At 45.7% G+C, this 20,108-nt stretch overlaps 1 protein-coding gene across 11 annotated transcripts in view; it reads left to right on the top strand.

The window, feature by feature from the left end:
- PLEKHA7 (pleckstrin homology domain containing A7) overlaps positions 1-20,108 on the top strand; it is a 234,127-nt gene that overhangs the window by 78,096 nt on the left and 135,923 nt on the right. Inside the window, exon 1 of one of the 11 annotated variants that reach the window (XM_055094186.2) lies at positions 9,631-9,978. The exons of 9 other annotated variants lie outside the window; for them this stretch is intronic. In XM_055094186.2, coding sequence (XP_054950161.1) covers positions 9,896-9,978 — 83 coding nt within the window. In that variant the 5' untranslated portion in view covers positions 9,631-9,895. Of the gene's footprint in view, positions 1-9,630; positions 9,979-20,108 lie in introns of those variants that run through there. One more of the 11 variants, XM_034932215.3, reaches the window with a different exon arrangement.

The raw sequence follows: 20,108 nt of genomic DNA, 5'->3' as shown, positions 1-20,108 counted from the left end.
TGTTTCTACCTTTAAAAGGACACCAGAGAATAGCAGTGGGCACTGACATGCCTTTACCCCTCCCCACACTAGAAAAGGACCGACACATTTAATCTTTTTTTTGAGACGGAGTCTCACTCTGTCACCCAGGCTGGAGTGCAATGGCACGATCTTGGCTCACTGCAACGGGTTCAAGCGATTCTTCTGCCTCAACCTCCCGAGTAGCTGGGATTACAGGCATATGCCACCATGCCCAGCTAATGTTGTATTTTTGTGGAGATGGGGTGTCACCATATTGGCTAGGCTGGGCTTGAACTTCTGACCTCAGTTGATCTGCCTGCCTTGTCCTCCCAAAGTGCTGGGATTACAGGTGTGAGCCACCATGCCCAGCCTCACATTTGATATTTATTTGTGGATAGATTTAGGTTCTTTTTCCCAATTTCCCCACAGTAGCTTTGACAAGTCTTATTTGGAAGAAGTAACACAGTTACTGAACTGGCGTCTTGTTCCTAGTTTGAATGGTAAGAGCCAGAAAATCGCCCATTCACATGTAGTACATTAAGATTTCACCTACTTTCCCCAGAAATTATTGTTTAGGCAATTAGGGACAGAAAAGTATGAAAAATACAGGTGCTAATTATAACCAGACTCTTTTTTTTACTGTAAGAGATAAAAATTTCAAAGTATTTTACATATTAATTAGGATATTTCCTCCCCTTAACCTCTAATTAATATCCACAGTAAACAACCTTTATTAATTACATGAATCTGAACATTTAATATCCAGGAATAAGACCATACACCGAGTATTCATTTATTGCTTATCCTGTTCCACAGTGGATTTGAGGTAACTTATGGGAAAAGGATGAAATATGGATAACAAAATAAAACAATCAGGATCAATAGGAATATAAATTATATTAGGAGATTAAGCCTAAGGAGACAAGGAGAATGGCAATAGCCTGGTACTATTTCTGTTTAGGTAAAAAGCCAGTTCATTGGACAAGTTGATGTAGCCATTTTTTAAAAAGCGACTTGGAAGCTACTCTGGGTTTTGGAAAGCTCTCTGTAAACACGGGCTGCTTCATGTTCCTGACATTTCAGCTGAACTTTGAAAATTGCTTTTTTTTCCCTCCAAACCTCTACCTGACCCCCAGCACACACCCACTTCATCTGAGCCAAGGAGGTGTCAATTCTAAAAGTATTTTATCAAGCGAGTTTGGCATTTTTCTGGAAATGCTGTAGCCTGAGTGCCAGCAGGGCATTTGGGAAGCTTATTTTGGAAACCCTTTCATTATCATGGCACTCAGGCCCTTATAAGTGGTTCCAGGACCTCATACCCTGATGGGCTGCAGTGATAAGAGGACCAAAAAAGGGAGTGTTGAAGTGGAAGGGGACGGTGAAATCCTCTTCTCCCAAGCCGGCAGGAGGCACGATAACTTATCTTTCTTCCACGGCTCCTGTCTCCAGCCTCTCCTCCAGGACCAGAGGGCTTCCTGTTGCTTTCTGGAGGCCTGGTTTGCTGGAGGTCATCCTGAAAGAATGCTGCTCAGATAGGCTCCCAGGAAGCTGACGCAGAGGATGGGGCTGGGAGGCAGACTTTGCTGGATCACAGAGGGTTGCCTGGGCAGTGTGCTCTCAGCCTTGAACAAGTTACAATCTTGTGCTGCGATTTGGCTCTGCTCTTGCTTGTTACAAGCCACCGAAGGTCTCTAGCTGGGAGAGCCACTTTCTCCATATACCCAGGAAGGATTCACAAGACCATGAGATGCCACTGATTACATCTTCTGCCCCCTCCCTGAGTGGAGACCACCATAGCTCACTGGCTTTGTGACTTTTCCTCTTGGACGTTTAATCAACATGTCAAACTAACATGTCCAAAACAGAGTTCTTGATCAATTTTAACACCTCCCCTCCCCTTTGACTTGTCCTTCTCCCAGGCTTATTCATTTCAGGAAACAGTGCCGGCATCCACTCAGTTGCTCAAACCAAAACGCTGGAAGTCTTGTTTTTCTCTTTCCTTCTCTCCAGTCATAAATCCCATCAGTGAGTCCTGTTGGCACTACCACTAACACACTTGGCAAAGCTGAATCCCTCCCAGGAGTTTCACTGTTGCCATTTTGGCCAGCCACTGTCCTCTCCCGCCTGTACTGCTGCAGCAGTCTCTTTAGCTCATCTCCCTGCTTTTCCCCACTTCTTTTCAGAGGCGTTGGCATGGAACTGTAGTCAGACTGGCTTTGCATACTGGATCCTCCACTTACTGTGATAGGCAAGTTACCTGACCTCTTTATGCCTGGGTTTTGTCATCTGTAAAACTGGGACTATAATAGTACTCATTTCAAAAAGTTTTCATGAGGATTAAAGGAGACCATACATACAGAGTTCTTAGGACAATTCAGAGCACATAGCTAAGCACCGAGTAACTATTAGGTTTTTATCGTCCTTAATCCCCGGGCCATCCTCTACATAGAAGATACAGAAATCTTTTTGAAAAGCAAATCAGATTATGCCTCCTTTCTTTTAAACCCTTCCATGGCTTCCTATTGTCTTTGGAAGAAAACCCAAATTCCTACTAGGTATTATAAGGCTAACCCGACTCCCCTACCTCATCTTTTCCTACCCTTCCCACTGGTCACTGAGTTTCAGCCTCACTTGTCCTTCTTCCTTCCCAGGAACAAACTTAGTTTATTCCCATCTATTCTTGTGCCAGGACAGCTCTTCCCCTGGGTCTTAGCTTAAATACCACACCTTAGCGAGGTCTTACCTGATGCATACCCTGACCTGCACATATCACAGTTTGGTTTCTTCATAGCACATGTTAATATCTGAAATATTTTGTTTGCTTATTTATTATCAGTATTTCTGTCCCTCTGTCTCTTCTGTCACTACTACATCTACTGTGGTTACTAGTCATGATTTGTAGAAGGCCTGAAAATAAATGTTTATTAGTTGACAGGTGGGGTGTGGCAGCTCATGCCTGTAATCCCAACACTTTGGGAGGCCCAGGCAAAAGGATTGCTTGAGTCCAGGAATTCAAGACCAGCCTGGGCAACATAGCAAGGTCCTGTCTCTACCAACAAAAATTGAAAAATTAGCCAGGCGAGGTGGTGTGCACCTGTAGTCCTGGCTACTGGGTGGGGAGGCTGAGGTGAGAGGATCACCTGAGCCCAGGAGTTGGAGGCCGCAGCGACCTATGGTCATGCCACCACAATCCAGCCTAGGTGACAAAGCAAGACTTTGTCTCAGAAAAAAAAAAAAAAAAGGAATGAATAATGATAGCCATCATTTATTTAGTACTATTGTGTCCCATGCTATTATACCATTCTGTTATTTAATCTTCATAATAATACTACAGAGGTAGGTATTTTTAATCCCACATTAGAGTTGAGGAATAGTGGCTCAGGGAAGAAAAAAAATTATCCAGGGTCCCCCAGCTGGTAAGTGGGTGAGCCTAGATTTTAACTCACATCTATGAGAGTTCATGGAGTTTATAGGTGATAACACTGGTGAGTTGAGAGCATTCATACCTGGCTTATGAGTAAAAGATGAGACTGTGCAGGTGTCAAAGGTATATCATCTTCATCCTTTTAAAATTTAACAGTTTTATAGACCTTCCTGTGTGGCCAGTGCTTTCTTTACTTGTATTTTCCTCTTTCTGGCACCTTTCATCATGCCCTAGTTTTGTAATTTTGGAGAACTAGGAATCCAAAAGATATCCCAAGAGGTTCCAGTTGGATTCTGTTCAGCTTCTTCTTCTTCCCTTTTTTTTTTTTTTTGGAGATGGAATCTCATTCACTCTGTCCCCCAGGCTGGAGTGCAGTCGTACAATCTCGGCTCACTGCAGTCTTTGCCTCCTGGGTTCAAGGCATTCTCAGCCTCCCAAGTAGCTGGGATTACAGGCGCGCCACCATGCCCAGCTAAGTTTTTTGTTTTGTTTTGTTTTGTGTTTTGTTTGTTTTGTATTTTTTTAGTAGAGACAGGATTTTACCATGTTGGCCAGGCTGATCTTGAACTCCTGACCTGAAGTAATTTGGCCGCCTCAGCCTCCCAAACTGTTGGGATTATAGCTGTGAGCCACTGCACCTGGCCTCAGCTTCAATTATGAATTAATTCAAGCCTCCTTAGGTGACTCTTGCTAGAAGGTAAAGGTAGACAGGTATATTAGGTCTTTCTGGCCTCTTGGCTTAGAATTTCTCAGTGTGGGTTCCAGACCACAAGCAGCCAAATCACTGAGGGCTTGCTAAAATGCAGATTCCTGGGCTCACTCTAGACTTTTGGCATTCAATTCTCTGGTGGTGGGCCCCTGAAATCTTCATTTCTAACGTGGGGTTGTTCTGGTTAAAATATAAGTATGAAGATCATTGGTCATAGTTGTTCTAGCTTATTAGGTGTTTTGTGATTTGGTTTTGTTCTTTGATTTTAAAAAATCAATAAAGCTATTTATTAATTATTTTATTAAAACTTGTATTTAGATAGCTTTTGGTCTCTGGCCATGGAGCAAGTAGGCTTTTTTCCCACCTTAATGGCCCCTAGGTGCCAGGTGCTAGGCCCAAGTTGTCTTCCTTGGTGGTGTGCTCCATGTTTCCAGCTTAGGCGAGGCAGGGAGCCTCATTTCTGTCCCTGAGCTGTTGCCTGGTTCTAAGGCACTGGCCAGCTCTCCAGTGGGTGGACCTTCTGATGCATTTGGTCCCGTTAAAATTATTTTTAAAATTCATGTTTGTTTTTGTTACTTTCCTCCCAGAAGCAATTCTGGAATGATCAAAATTCCCAGCGTTTAATGTTTGTATTTTCCTCCCCTCTGTTCACTCTCTAAATAAAGGCCTTATGTTTCAATAGACACAATAACAGTAAAATTAGCTTGATTAGACTCTAGGTGGATTTAAAATGTAACCTAATGGCAGCTCTGTCTGGCTTGGAAATCATGCGTTTTATTTTGAGCAGAGAATGTTGGTATTTGCAATGACTGGTAAGGGATTAAATGATTATTGAATTAAAGTGGTCAAATAATACAAGCATCCCTTATCTTTAGATCCTGTCCTGGTGGTTTTGCCTATTGTATTTTTATTTTTTATTTATTTGATTTTGAGACAAGGTCTTTCTCTGTTGCCCAGGCTGGAGTGAAGTGGCACAATCATAGCTCATTTTAATCTCTAGCTCCTGGGTTCAAGGGATCCTCCTTCCTCAGCCTCCCAAGTAGCTGGGGCTGTAGGCAGGTGCCACCATGCCCATCTACCTATACTGTTTTGAGAAACTTGGGCCCTCAGCTTGGAGTTTCAATCCTATCTGCCTTCAGTCCTTGGATTAAGAGTTCCTGGGTAATGCCACAAGAGAAAGTCAACAGAGTTGTCTTTCTTACCTCTGTTCCTTCCTCTGGTCTATGAGCCCTCTAGGTTCTTGGAAAGCTCAAAATGTGAAGCAAATTGTAGTTTAACAGCCTTGCGCCAAAGCATCCACAACTGGCCAGCTCCCTGCTCCCCAAAATATCCCAGCACATACTTTATTTTTATTTTTATTTTTATTTTTTTTTGAGACGGAGTCTCACTCTGTTGCCAGGCTGGAGTGCAGTGGCGCAATCTCAGCTCACTGCAACCTCCACCTCCTGGGTTCGAGTGATTCTCCTGCCTCAGCCTCCCGAGTAGCTGGGATTACAGGCACACGCCACCACGCCCAGCTAATTTTTTGTATTTTTACTAGGGACGGGGTTTCACCATGTTGGCCAGGATGGTCTCGATCTCTTGACCTTGTGATCCACCCACCTCGGCCTCCCAAAGTGCTGGGATTACAGGCGTGAGCCACCACGCCCAGCCCCAGCACATACTTTCATTAAATAATAATCCCCTACACTGAGGTGGTGCAGTTCCTTTTGTTCAAGAGCTTTTACATCCACCCCCTAAAAGGAAAGTAGGGGCTTTATTAGACTATTTACCAAGAAGAGGGGGAGGCAGAGATCACCCAACCAGTTATTACTGAGCCCAGTCTTATCTATGGCTTGCTCTTATTCAGCTGATTCTTGCCTGTGTGCTTGGTGGCACACCAGGTGTGAGAAAAGCAAGGTGAACAGTTTTGGGTTCTTAGGACCAAGAGTATATGCAGTATATGCTCTCGGCTTATTAAGAACCCAGAATATTTGGTAGAGAGTTTTGGGAGTAGGGGACAGACTCATTAGCTGATGGTCATGGCTGCTTCATGCTGGAACCTTTAGTTTAAGCTTCTGAGCATTATTATAAGCATAGCCCAGGAGGTAAATGTAAAAATAATTGTCTTGCCAGTTTTTCCTGCATGGTATCCTAGCGACGATGTACTTTCTGTCCTTGGGTGTTGGGGCACCAACTGGGGCCGTATCAAAGCTTGCAGAGGGAAGGAATATGAAGGGCATGGTCAGTCACCCCTTTAAAAGTCAAGGCATAGTTTCTTTTTAGTTTATCTTCTGGAGAGTTTTTTAAATGCAGTTATTTTTAAGCAGCATTTTATGTTGTGATTACCAAAGTACTATATGTTTATTGTCTGACAACTTCAGAAACACAGAAAATTCCAAAGGAGGAAGTAAAAATCAACTGTAATTCTGACATTGTTAACATTTTGGTAAATATCCCTCTAGTAGTCTTTTATTTATTTATTTATTTATTAACTGAACTTTCAAACAATGATTAGGTTCTAAAATTATAGTGTATGGTAAAAAAAAATCTCATAAAGTCAAATGTACCCTAAACTACCATGGACAGTAATTTTTATGCACACTAAAATTAGGCTTAAGAGCAACAAAAATCTACATGAGGGCCAGGTGCTGTGGCTCATGCCTGTAATCCCAGCACTTTGAGAGGGCAGGGCAGGAGGATCACTTGAGCCCAGGATTTGAAACCAGCCTGGACAACATAGTGAGTCCCCATCTCTAAAAAAATTTTTAAAAAAATTAGCTGGGCATGGTGGCACATGCTTGTAGTGTCAGCTACTCAGAAGACTGAGGTGGGAGAACCACTTGAGCTCTGGGAGGTCGAGGCTGCAGTGAGCTGTGATTGTACCACTGCACTAACATGATGGAGCAAGAATACTGTGTCTCCAAATACAAATACAAAAAAAAAAAATCTGGGGACAAAACCAATCTACCTTTAAGATTACTATCAAACCCCTAATGGTGAGTAGATGGTAGTAGAAAATTGAATTCTGTTCCAGCTTGCCTGTAAGGTTAATTTCATTCTGTTTTTTTGTTTTTGTTTTTGAGACAAAGTCTCACTCTGTCACCCAGGCTGGAGTGCAGTGGTGCAATCATAGCTCGCTGCAACCTCAAGCTCCTGGGCTCAAGAGATCCTCCCACCTCAGCAATGCCCAAAGTGCTAGGATTACAGGCGTGAACCGTCACATTCTGTTTTAATGTTAAGGTTCTATACTTTAACATGGGTTGATAAATTTACTTGTTGTGAGGATGACATGCCATAGTGGCATCACATTTTACCTCAGATAGTAGGTTCTGAGTCAACCAGTAAGAAAAATAAACACAGGTGCTTACCACCTCCCTCCCCAACAGACTCCCCCTTCCCCCTCCACACACAATTGGGATGATTTGTTTTGTAACATTTTGTTTTATTCAACAGTAAGTATTTAGTATATCATTTTAAAAGTTGTATGTATTCCATCGTAAGCATGTACCACAGTTTATTAACCAATTTCCTGTTGTACAATTAGATCATTTCCAATTACTTGCTCTTATAAAAATGATGAGATGAACATCCTTGTGGATAAATCTTTGTGCTCATCCACAATGAAGTATTCTGGATAAATTCTTGGTTGCGGAATTGATGGTTCACAGGATATGAGCATTTTAAAGCCTTTTCATTCATATTGCCAAATTGTCCCCAAGGTCATTGCATGCTTCCTTCAAAGTGTCTTCTTGCCAACGTTACTGGAAGTTATTATTCAAAGGAGTCTTGCATAGCATGCCTTTTTTGTTTTTTTGGATGACCCAGGGCTTCTATTCATTGTCTGGCCAATTTGTCCTGGAAAGAGTACATGAAAGGAGGCTAGAGATGATAAGTGCTGGTGGCTGGGTTGTGGGGGAGGGTGGGGAAAGATAACAGAAGGGTGAGCTTTGGAGGCCATTTCTTTACTCTGGCCTCCAAGCTATCTTCAGCAGACATCTAAAGACAGAATATTGCTTAATACTTAAAGGGCATATATAGTTTTAAAAAGCGTATTCACTATTATAATTTTTGATTTGGAAAATAATTTGGTCACCATAGAAGAATGGGAATGGCATTTGTATATTTATCCAAAAGGAAGTATGGTTTAAAAAAATATATGGAGAAACAATGTCCTAATCCAACCTAATCATTTTATTTTTATTTTGTTTTGAGACAAGGTCTCGCTTTGTCACCCAGGATGGAGTGCATCAACAGATCACCGCAGTCTCAAATTCCTGGGCTCAAGCCATTCCCTCCCTGCCCCCACCCCCGCCTCAGCCTCCTGACTAGCTATGGCTGCAGGCTAGCGCTACCACGCCCGACCCAACCTCTTATTTTAGATAGAGACACTGATACCAGAGAGTGGAAGGGATTTCTGTATGGCCACACAGCAAATTGATGACTGAGTTGGAGCCTCAAGTGAAGGTTTGCAAATTCCTGTACAGCGCTCTTTTGCAGAGGTAGGACAGCCATGGATCAGGGAGAGATGAGAAAACAGACATAAGGGCCTCTTTGGACAGATAGCCAGGCTCTCTTCTAGGGCCTGGGAGCCACCCTATGCCCCACCTGGATAAAAGCCCAGATGTGCCTAGCATGGCATTTCCACTTCTGCCTAATCATCTCCACCTGTGAATGGAAGCAAGCTTACACTTTAATACCCAGTGGTTTTGCCTGAACTTTCCCACCCACTGGGTAACGTCTCAGCTTTGTCAAGTATCACTTCGTCAGGGATCCTTTCTTGACTGCCAAGACTTAAGGCTCCCTGGTGCATTCTTATAGCACCTCTGTAATCCCCTTGCAACAATGGTAATTACCTTGTTCTGTATTTAATATAGGTCTCCCTGACTAGAGTAGAAGCACTGTGAGTGTAGGAAGATTATCTGTTGCTCCTGGCATATACTAACCCTTAAATGTTTGCATGTGTGAATATTTGGATGGGTGCTAATGAATGAATTAGAAGTGTGTGTGGGCTGCTGAGAGGTGCTGTAGTTCTGATTGCCTGCAGGATCAGGAGAGTGATCCCTTATTGCCAAGGGCATTGAGAAAAGAGAGAAAGAAAAGAGACATAGTTGAGGTTGCCAGGGCAGAGACAAGCCAGAGGGTATGGTCTCCTTCGCTGGGTGCCTGATAGCGGCCTCCTGGGCGATGAGGTCGCAGTCACATCCAACCAAGCCTTCATTCCTGGCTTGTCAGAATCCGTTCCCGCAATTTACCAGGGGTTGTTAGAAGACTCCTTGAATCATTGTGGGGAAGAGCATTCAAGGTCAGGACTCTTGGAGGGGAGACGACAGCAACCCGGGTCTCCTGCAGCCTGGTCTTCCCAGCCGATGGGCACTTGCGGCAACGGATGACAGGTCTGCTGGTGTCTGGCTAGACGCCAGAACAGCGCAGTTCTGAGGCCGCAGGTCCTGCCCCTCCGCCCATTTCCCTCCCCCTCCTCAGCCTCTCTACCCCTCCCACTTGCAGCATCCTCTACGAGGAAAGGAATGTGCTGGGCTCGGACGCGCCGTCCCGGCCGAACGGCAGCACCTGGGGCGCGCTCTGGACCGCTGGGGTCCGCCGTCTGGCGCTGCGCCACGTGCTTTGGTCGGTGCTGATGTCAAGTGGGTGTGGGCTCCTCGGAAAGGCCCCGGCGAGGAGGAGGAGGGCGCGCGATGCGCCGCGGGCGAGCTGAGGCCCCGGCGCGCTCCGTAGCCCAGAGCCGCTGACCGGTGGCCCGCCCGGGCTCGCGAAGCAGTCGCATGGAGCCACGGAGCTGTCCTCCCTGGGACGCGTGCCCCGCCACGCTGGGGGTCTGGCAGGGGCGACCAAGGGGGGCCTGCAGGTGTGTGTGCGCGCTGTAACTTTCGGGGGGTCTGCGGGTTGTCGAGCGGACAGGGCGCAGGGTGCACGGGCTCCTTTTGGGGGTGCTTTGTGTCTGGGCGCGGGCGTGACTGGAGCCGGCTAGTCCCCGGCCAGCCATGAGCGAGGGAGCCGTAGCTGGCCGCTGGAGTTTCTGCAAGAGAATTCATTGAGCCGGCGCCCGGCTTTGGGTTACTCCTCGGGAAGGACGCCAAGGGAGCTGTTGTTGTTTTTAAAAATCGGGTCTCCAAGTACAGACTGCGTTCTTGTTAACAGGATTACCTCAGCAGCAGACAGCGCCGCTTCCCAAAATCGGCTGTGGTTGGGGACCCCACGGCCCCGCAGGCGTGCGGGCTGCGGGGACAGCAACTGGCCAGCAGTGGAGAGGGTAGGGACCGGGAGGTGGGCAAAGGCGACCCCGCCAAGCGTTCCGCCAAGTGTGCAGGGGCGCCTGCCCTTCCTCTACACCCACACTTGCCAGGAGCCGGCTACGGAGGAGGTAAGGGGTCAGCTTCTCGCCTGTGACAGCTCTGGTTTCAGACACACCTTCCCGGAGGAATGCAGAGGCTTTGTTCCAGGCGCCTGTCCCAGCCCCGAGCCCTGAAGCCCGCGGGCATAGGGCTGGGACTCCGGTGCCATTACTCATCTTTTATGGCAACGCCGGCAAGCTCCTAGGTAGGCAAGTTAATTATTAATGTGTCTAAGCTGGAGAGAGGAAATCTGAAAATGAGATTGGTGGGTTGCAGGCCTCCCCCTTTCTTTTTTGGCTTTGGCAAGGCAAGGTTTAAGCCCAAGGTATTGCAGTCTGTTTCCCTAGAAGGATAAGGGCATTCCCCCCAAGGCACCAGCACTGCCCCCGAAGGGTTCCCCTTTCGTTGTCGGTGGGACAGCCCCATCTCCTCCCAGAGGGCAGAAAGGGTGCATCCCTCAGTTTTTAATCTACTTTAGAACCCGTCTGTACCCCTCCTCCTTTGCCTTCCTAAATGCATCTCACTCCCATCCCCTTCCTCAAGGCAGCTTCCAGACCAGGTGTGGGAGACCTGAGTCCTCTCAGCAGGTAGAGTCTGAAACATTCTGAAAAATAGAAAAATGTTGCCCTGTCCCAGCCATGGTGCCTGAAAACCTCCTTGCGTGCTCCGCCAGTGCCCTCGGGTGTATTTTCAGGCCTGGGGGCTGTGGGCAGAGGAAGAGGTGTCTGTCAGGTGTCACCTGACTTGTCTCTCCCAGGCCCCTCAGCAGGAGGGGAGCAGAAAGGTCCAGGTGGGAAATAGAGAAGGTGGAGTGAGGCTCCTCCCTCAGGCAGTTTCAGTTTCCCTCCTGTCCTTGTCAGAGAGAGGGTGGGTCTAAGACTGATAGTTGTACAAGGTGTCCTGTTTGTGTGCTGGGGTATTTCTGGGTGGGGCCCTAATGAGTGGGAGTGGAAGGGCCCAGCCTTAAATGGAGGGCTGTGGACCAGGCTGGGCTCTGGGGAGGTGGGAGGGACGGGGGTTGGTTAGAGACAGACCCGAGGAGATTTTTTACCCCAGCCAGGGCCTTAGAAGAGTTGTGAAACTCAGCCTTCCTGGTAGCATTGTGTCTTAGAGACCTGGGAAGCTATTTGCTGGCTTAGGATACAGTTTTCAGTCCTGTTAACGGAAGGGTGGAAGGACTGGACTGTAGAGTAAGTGCAATGAGGAAGATGAGCATGTCTTGGAAGTTGACATTCTGGGGAGTGCAAGAGGCGGCTGAGTTTATGTAAGGGGGGGAGGGGCAAAGGCAAGAAATGTGGGGAGTAGGGTGGGCTTACTGGAGGCAAGGAGCGCAGGAAGGCAGATTTTAGCACTGGGTGTGGGCTGTGTATCAGAGAGGTGCTCCCAGACAGGCTGCTGTGCTCCCTCCCCCTCCTCCCAATTTTCTATCCCCTTTCTCAGTGACTTGGTTTGCTGAGTTCGCCTGCCTCTCTGCTCTGCTCTCCATGGGCTGGGCTGCTCCAGTCCCTACCTCACTCCAGCCTTCCAGGGAGAAAATGAGTGAAGGAAGGCTTGGCTTTAAAGAGGCTGTTGACTCTGATACCCTGGGTTGTTGGGGAATCAGTGCCACCTGCCCTGCCACCTGGGTTTGCGGTGTGTACACTCCATGGCAGCCCTCCCCTAACACACAGGGCTCTTGCTTGTAGAGTGCCACCTTCTCCAACCCTGCCCTGAGCTGCTGGTACTCTGTGAGTTGAGGATTTGAAGATGGCCTTGATTAGGAACAAGGTTTTTCTATTATGAAAAGTCTGCTCAAGCCAGCCGTCTAATGTCTCACCTTTTGGCCTGCTGGCCATGGCTGCATATTCGTGGATAATGGCCCAGCCAAGATGGCCTGGGGCAGCTACTACCCAAAGTGATTCCCGGAAAGAGTAGGTGGGTAGTGGGGTCCCTAGGGCACTGAGAGTGAGAGGGCATCAGAGGTTATAGGTTAGGGGGAAAGTGAGGCAGGTATCAGACTGTGGAATGGTGGGGTGAGGATATCATGGTCACTATGGATTGTGAGGTCAGAGGACTGAGTAGGGCTAGCTTGGAAATTCCCCATGTGTCTTGCTCCTAATGTCTGCACTGGATGGAGCAGGCTATGGTGAGTCCAACATCAGTGGAGGCCTCTGTCCTGGGGCCTGACTCCCCTTGCTCTCAGGGGAAAGGGGCAGCCTGTCTCTCTGCACCAGCTCCTTAGCTTGTCTTCTCTCTTCCCTCTTAAAAGAGGCACTTGGTTGATGGTGGTTACTGAGTTCCTCAGTAGCAGCTGTGGCAGGGAGCCTTTTCCTGGGATGGGTGGCAGGAGAAGCTCCCTAGGCTAAGAGAAGGGTGCTCTGATGGTTTGTTCTGACTCAGGCAAGATTGGGAGGAGAAATAGACTAAAGACCCTGGCAGTACTTGCAGTCTTGGTTTGCAAAAACACAAAGTTCCAACCTAGGGTTTGTACTATATCTGGTGAAGGGAAAAGAAGCCAGTGTTCCAGGCCTATACCCTGTGAGTACCCAGGAATGAGGGGAGAGAGAATGAGGGGTTAATTGAAGCAGTGTGGCAATTTCTTTGGAGGCTTGGGCTCAAATTCAGTCTCTGCTACTTATTAGCTTTGTGTCCTTCAGCTTCTCTGAGTCTCAGTTTCTTTGCCTGTTTGTTAAGTAGGGACAAGGCCACTCCCCCATCCTCAGGACAATTGTGAGAATTGTATGAGATGATTGTAAAGGATTTAATGCAGTACTTACCAATTGATAGCTTTTATTTTTCATTAATTAAGGCAGCTAGAGAGTCCTTGGATCATTAGCTGAGAGGTTTTTTTGTTTTGTCTGTTTTTTAAATGTAGAAAATAAGAATGTCAAGAATGTATTTTGTGCTGCTACCAGAGGCCATACCTGGGCTCCTAGGTTCGGATGAGACAACTGTCCTAGAAGGGTTTCATCTGACTTCCATATCAAACCTGTTTCCAGCCTCCAGATATTCAAAGAGGCCTTGGAGAACCCTGAATCTCTGACTGCAGGCATACAGCATAGCTGAACTGGAAAGGTCACCTGCTCAAACTCCTGCTGAAGCAGCCTTCTCTGGTCCAGCCAGGATTCGGGAATATTAGTCCTAAGAGCAACTGGATACCTGTCACATTTTAGCTGCGTGACTCTAGACGAGTCCTTTTATCTCTTTGAGCCAGTGTCCTTTGAGAATAATAAAACCTGCCTCACACAGTTGTTCTTATGCTCAAACAGGACAACGTATGCTCAACTGTAATGCAGCATTGCATATTATTGATAGCTAACTAGATACCAGACAGTGATCTCAGTATGTTCATATATTATCTCATTGAATTCTCACAGCAAGTTATGATGCAACTTAATTATTGTCCACATTTCATTAATGAAGAAGTTGAGCTGTTAGGGATTGTAATTGTTATTGTTGGATAGCTGACTCCTTACTGGAAATCATGCATCTGAAGACCTATCTCCCAAAGTAGGAATAAACTAAAGTTCCTACAAATATGTTTGCATGCTGTCTTTCTTCCACTGACCTATTCTAATATCCCAGGCTATGTCTGAACATAAATTTGTAAAATAAGTTTGCTATTTTTGTGCCCCTCTCTGCCCCCTCATCCATAGGGTCTGTGGGGCTGATGGACACAGTGCCTTCTTGTCTGTGACTTTTAAGCGTCACTTGCATGGGATTGTAACCCTTTTTGCACTCACCCTAGCTAGTAGTTCCTTTTAAGAAAGAGGTTGCTAGTTTGATTTGAGTTTAGGCAGGGGAAATGTTTGGTCTAGAGCTGACTGTTAGGCTCAGAGTTTTCAAGGTCCCATCTTTCTTTCTGACGCATCTGGTAAGCTGTTTTGCTCTGTTCCAGATGATCTGCCAGTGAACAGAGGTCTGAAGTTCTCAATGTGTTAGAAAAAAAATGTAAAAGGAACAACAACAACAAAAAAAACGCCCTGTGAAAATAAGGGCTCCCAGCTGGTGGTGTTTCAGACATGGGCATTGCTCATTAACGGAGTTATGATCACAGCCCCAAATTCATTCTCATTACTTTTGTAGCATGTTTATAAGATTACAAAAAGGCTGTCACTTTGTGGGTTATTTTCTCTTTTTATTACATGAACAACATTTATGCAGGTGTGACACCAATACAGCAATACAGGTCTGGTTTGGAATAAAAAGTGAGATACCACGGGTGAGGCTCTAGGTGTGCTTAAGAGATTCTAGAGCTCTGGTTAGCAAAGAAAGAGTTTCCACGGCATGGAGCTGTGCACTCTGCTCCTGTAGCAGCCTGCTGGTGTCGTCAGAGTGGGCATAGTTCCTGTCACTTTACTGGAACTTGGAGTGACACATCTGAAGTCAGGTAGTCAGATATGTAATGGCAGAGACTGGACTCCAGGTCCCTGACTTTTCGGACTCAGAGGCAAGCGGTCTTATTTGTCCTGACAATAATTTAAATAATTTTTCCTATTATGTACACTTTGTGGGAAATTTAGAATATTATACTACAAAGAAGATGGAGGAAATTAAGGACCAAGCACCAAAGACAACCACTGTCCATATTTTGATGGATTTTGAAAAACCCTTTCTCTTTGTTTTGTTTGTTTAGAAATGGGGACATTTGTTTTTGTCAGGGGAGATTTGCTATTTGCTTGTTATTTATACATCTCTGGGCATATCTAATTTCCTCCCTTGGAACAGGCATTCTTTCTGTAAGCTTTGATTCTCTACAAATTCAGGTGAAGCTCTTTATTTTATGTAAAGCACTGTGCTAGGCGCTGTAGGGGAAAGAGATGAGCAAGCCATTCCTCTCTTCGGAATTTAGAATTAAGTGGGAGAGGCAGATGTGTACTCAACCAATTAGTACAGGTAGAGTAGTAATAACAAACATTTCTGATAGCCAGCCCTTTCCATGTGCTGTATACAAGTTACTCACATTTAATCCCCCATCAACCTTGTGAAGGAGGCATTGCCCATTTTATAATTGTAGAAACTCAGAGGTTAGTTTGCCTAAGGTGATAAAACTAGCAGCCACCCAAGCTGTGATCCAAATCCAGGTTGTCGCATTACAAAAGTAAGTGTCCTCTGTTATGAAAAACGGCTGGTATCACAAATCCCAGAGAAGGGAAGCTCAAAGTCCTTTGTGAAGAAGGAAGAGATAGTACATATCTCTTTGTCATTCCCTCTCTCATCCTTTCTCTCTCTCTGATTCTAATTATATTGAGTAATATTTGTTGTCTTTTTTTTCCCTGCTTAGAATCTTTTGTTTATTTGGGTCATTTGATAATAAATCTGAGTATTGGAACTGGAGGGGAATGGAAAGGTTATCTAGACTATCCTTTTTACTTTCTTTTTTTTTCAAATTTTTAATTTTAAGAGATGAGGTCTTGCTCTGTTGCCCAGACTGGAGTGCAGTGGTGTGATCATAGCTCACTGCAGCATCCAACTCCTGGGCTCCTGACTCAGCCTCCCAAGAAGATAGGGCTACAGGTGTGAGCTACCATGCTTGGCTAAGTTTTTTTCTTTTTTTAGAGGTGAGATCTCACTATGTTGCCCAGGCTGGTCTAGAACTCCTGGCCTCAAGTGATCCTCCTGCCTGTCTCCTGAGAAGCTGGGATTGCAGGCACCAGCCACTGCATCTGGTTCTTTTTATTTTCTTACTGGAGAAAACTGAGTCTCAGAGAAGAGAAGTGACCTGGGCATACAGAATAGTTTTTAGTTAAGTGAGGACCAGAACCCAAGTTTTCTTTTCACCAGAGTTTCCCAAAGTGTGCAATGATATGGGGTAATCCAGGGGTGAATCTTTCTTTTCTTTTCTTTTCTTTCTTTTGAGACAGAGTTTCACTCTTGTCACCCAGGCTGGAGTGCAATGGCGTGATCTCAGCTCACTGCAACCTCCGCCTCCCAGGTACAAGCGATTCTCCTGCCTCAGCCTCCCAGGTAGCTGGAATTACAGGCATCTGCCACCAAGCCCAGCTAATTTTTTTGTATTTTTTAGTAGAGATGGGGTTTCATCATCTTGGCAAGGCTGGTCTCAAACTCCTGACCTCAGGTGATCCGCCCACCTTGGCCTCCCAAAGTGCTGGCATTATAGGCATGAGCCACCGTGCTGGGCCTAGGGGTGAATATTTCTTAATAGTTTTTTTTTTTTATGTGAGTATGAAGAAAAATATAACTAGAACATCAAAGTCATCATTTGGCAGCTGTTATGCTTAGGATATAGCTAGAGTCCTTGTGGTCTATTTAAAGGAAAAAAGTGGAAGTACAGGTTGGACAAGATGTGGCAGAAATTACAGAGGCGGTGTGAGCGATGTGTGGTTAATGTTAGGGAAACAGTGCATTTACACCAGTTTACACTTCCTCCTAATGGATTCACCTGCCTGGCCAGCTTTATTATTTCAGGGGCAAGTAGAAGGGAGCCAACCCTTAGTGAAAACATACTACTTGCTGGGCATTTTACCAGCTGGTCAGTATCAACGGGCTCATTGTACTGACGTGTATATATTGAGAAAGCTCAGAGAAGTTGATTAACAAGCTCAAGGTTACAGAGGATAGGTTGGAGAGTGAAGGTTCAGATCCCAGCTTGGGCTGCTTCAGTTGCCCCTTATAGCCACCTGCTGCCTTCCATAAGGTGAGTGAGCCTAGGACCTTTCTCCTCCTAGGTCTGACTCCTGTTGGGATTTGAAGGTACCAGGCTCAAGTGGAAATGAATGTGGTTGGGTTGCTAGGTTGTTGCTGTAGCCTGCTAATTTAAGGCTTGATTTTGATAGAATTTTAAAGAATGTGCAGTATTTATCAAATCTGACTCATGCTATTCAGTGATAGAACCCTTATCCTGCTTCTGTCCATGTTGTGATGACGCCATGTGAATTGTGAGCCCCAGGAAGATGTAGATTGTGAATGACTCTTGAGATTGAGTCATCTATCCATACTTTCAGAGTTCAGAGAATCAACTAGTAGGCATTTACCTAGAGTGGAGCTGTGGAGGTGAGATGTGGGCTGCTTCCATGTTAGCTGAAGAAACCTGGAGCTGTAGGTTATAGAGAGAAGAATGACTTTCAGGGCCCCTTGTGGGACATTTTGTCTAGAACAATGGGATCCAAGCTTTGGGTCCCTCCTAAACCAACCAAGAAGGTTCAACTTCTTAGTGCTTTAGGACTACATGGAGCATGGCCTCTTGCACAAGGCAAACAGTCACTGTGCATCTGCCATGTGGTAGGTGCTATGATAGTGGAGTGGGCCAGATGATGGGCTCCTCCAAAAGATGTCCATGTGCTAATACCCAGAACCTGTGAATATGTTACCTTATATGGGAAAAGGGACTTTCGGATATGATGAAGGGAAGGACTTTGGGATGGGAAGATCATTCTGGATTATCTGGGTGGGCCCATGTAATCAGAAGGGTCCTTATAAGATCAGAGTAAGGGAAGGAAATATGAGGAGGGTAGTAGAGGTTGGAGCGTTGTGCCCTTGAGCCAAGGAATGTGGGCAGCCTCTAGAAGCTGGAAGAGGCAAGGAATGGATTCTGCCCTAGGGCCTCCTGAGGAGCACGGCTCTGCTGACTCTTTGATTTCAGTCCAATAAGACTGATTTTGGACATCTGACCTCCGAAACCTTAGGATGAGAAATTTGTGTTGTTATAAGTACCTACATTTATGATAATTTGTTATAGCAGCAATAGGAAGCTAATATAGATAGACACAGAAGATGAACAGTGAATATAGCATATCTCTGCCTTCAAGCAGCTCTCAGTCTAGTGGGGAAGACAGGCAAGTCAACAGCCAATTTTTTATTTTTTATTTTTTTGAGACAGGGTCTTGCTGTGTCACCCAGGCTGGAGGGCAGTGGCGTGAATTTGGCTCACTGCAAATTCCACCTCCTGGATTCAAGTGATTCTCCTGACTCAGCCTCCCAAGTAGCTGGGGTTACAGGTGCCTGCCACCAAGCCCGGCTAATTTTTGTATTTTTTGTAGAGACGGGGTTTCACTGTGTTGGCCAGGTTTGTTTTGAACTCCTGACCTCAATTGATCCGCCCGCCTCGGCCTCCCAAAGGGTTGGGATTACAGGTGTGAGCCACCGTGCCCAGCCTCAACAGCCACTTTTGATAATAGTGGTAGTGTCCGAATAGGGCTATTAATCCAGGATTCTGTGGGACCTAATCCAGCCTGACCTCAGGGGTGCCACTGAGGATAAGTTGGAGGAAGGTGGGCAGGGAAGAGCCTTTATGGCGGGAAAAAAAGAGCATCAGTGTCATCTCAGTCAGATCAGAAAACTAGGTGGAGCTTACTGGCAGTCCTTGCAAGGGAGAAAGCTGGTTCCATCTAAATTGGTACAGTCTCCGTGGCTGTTTTCAGACTTAAGCCTTTTGGGCCTTGCATAATTGGGGAGATAGGTTGAAAAGTCCTGTTTCCTCTTCAGGGTTGTGTGATAATAGAGTTGATTGTTCCAGGCACTGCTGTGGCTTTTTTACACATTGTCCGATCTAATCCTCAAAACAATTGCCTGAGGTAGGGACTGTTTTCCTCATCCTATGATTGAGGGAAATGAGACTTAAGTTAATCAGGCCCAACAGCACACAGCTTGTAAGTAGTGGGGCTGAGATTCGAATCCAGGTCTTTAGGTGTCAGAGCCCATGTTCTGAGCATGGTTTTCTGCGGTAGAAAGTCCACTTGGCGCTTCTGCACAGCAAAAGAAACTACCATCAGAGTGAACAGGCAACCTACAAAATGGGAGAAAATTTTTGCAATCTACTCATCTGACAAAGGGCTAATATCCAGAATCTACAACGAACTCAAACAAATTTACAAGAAAAAAACAACCCCATCAAAAAGTGGGCAAAAGATATGAACAGACCCTTCTCAAAAGAAGACATTTATGCAGCCAAAAGACGCATGAAAAAATGCTCATCATCACTGGCCATCAGAGAAATGCAAATCAAAACCACAATGAGATACCATCTCACACCAATTAGAATGGCGATCATTAAAAAGTCAGGAAACAACAGGTGCTGGAGAGGATGTGGAGAAATAGGAAAGCTTTTACACTGTTGGTGGGACTGTAAACTAGTTCAACCATTGTGGAAGTCAGTGTGGCGATTCCTCAGGGATCTAGAACTAGAAATACCATTTGACCCAGCCATCCCATTACTGGGTATATACCTAAAGGATTACAAAACATGCTGCTATAAAGACACATGCACACGTATGTTTATTGTGGCATTATTCACAATAGCAAAGACTTGGAACCAACCCAAATGTCCAACAATGATAGACTGGATTAAGAAAATGTGGCACATATACACCATGGAATACTATGCAGCCATAAAAAATGATGAGTTCACGTCCTTTGTAGGGACATGGATGAAATTGGAAATCATCATTCTCAGTAAACTATCGCAAGAACAAAAAACCAAACACCTCATGTTCTCACTCATAGGTGGGAATTGAACAATGAGAGCACATGGACACAGGAGGGGGAACATCACACTCTGGGGACTGTTGTGGGGTGGGGGGAGGGGGGAGGGATAGCATTGGGAGATATACCTAATGCTAGATGATGAGTTAGTGGGTGCAGCGCACCAGCATGGCACATGTATACATATGTAACCAACCTGCACATCGTGCACATGTACCCTAAA

This window comes from Pan paniscus, chromosome 9 (assembly GCF_029289425.2).
Source record: "Pan paniscus chromosome 9, NHGRI_mPanPan1-v2.0_pri, whole genome shotgun sequence".
Taxonomy (NCBI): domain Eukaryota; kingdom Metazoa; phylum Chordata; class Mammalia; order Primates; family Hominidae; genus Pan; species Pan paniscus.
The sequence above is the reverse complement of the archived record's forward strand: the minus strand, read 5'-3'. Positions and strand labels throughout refer to the sequence as shown.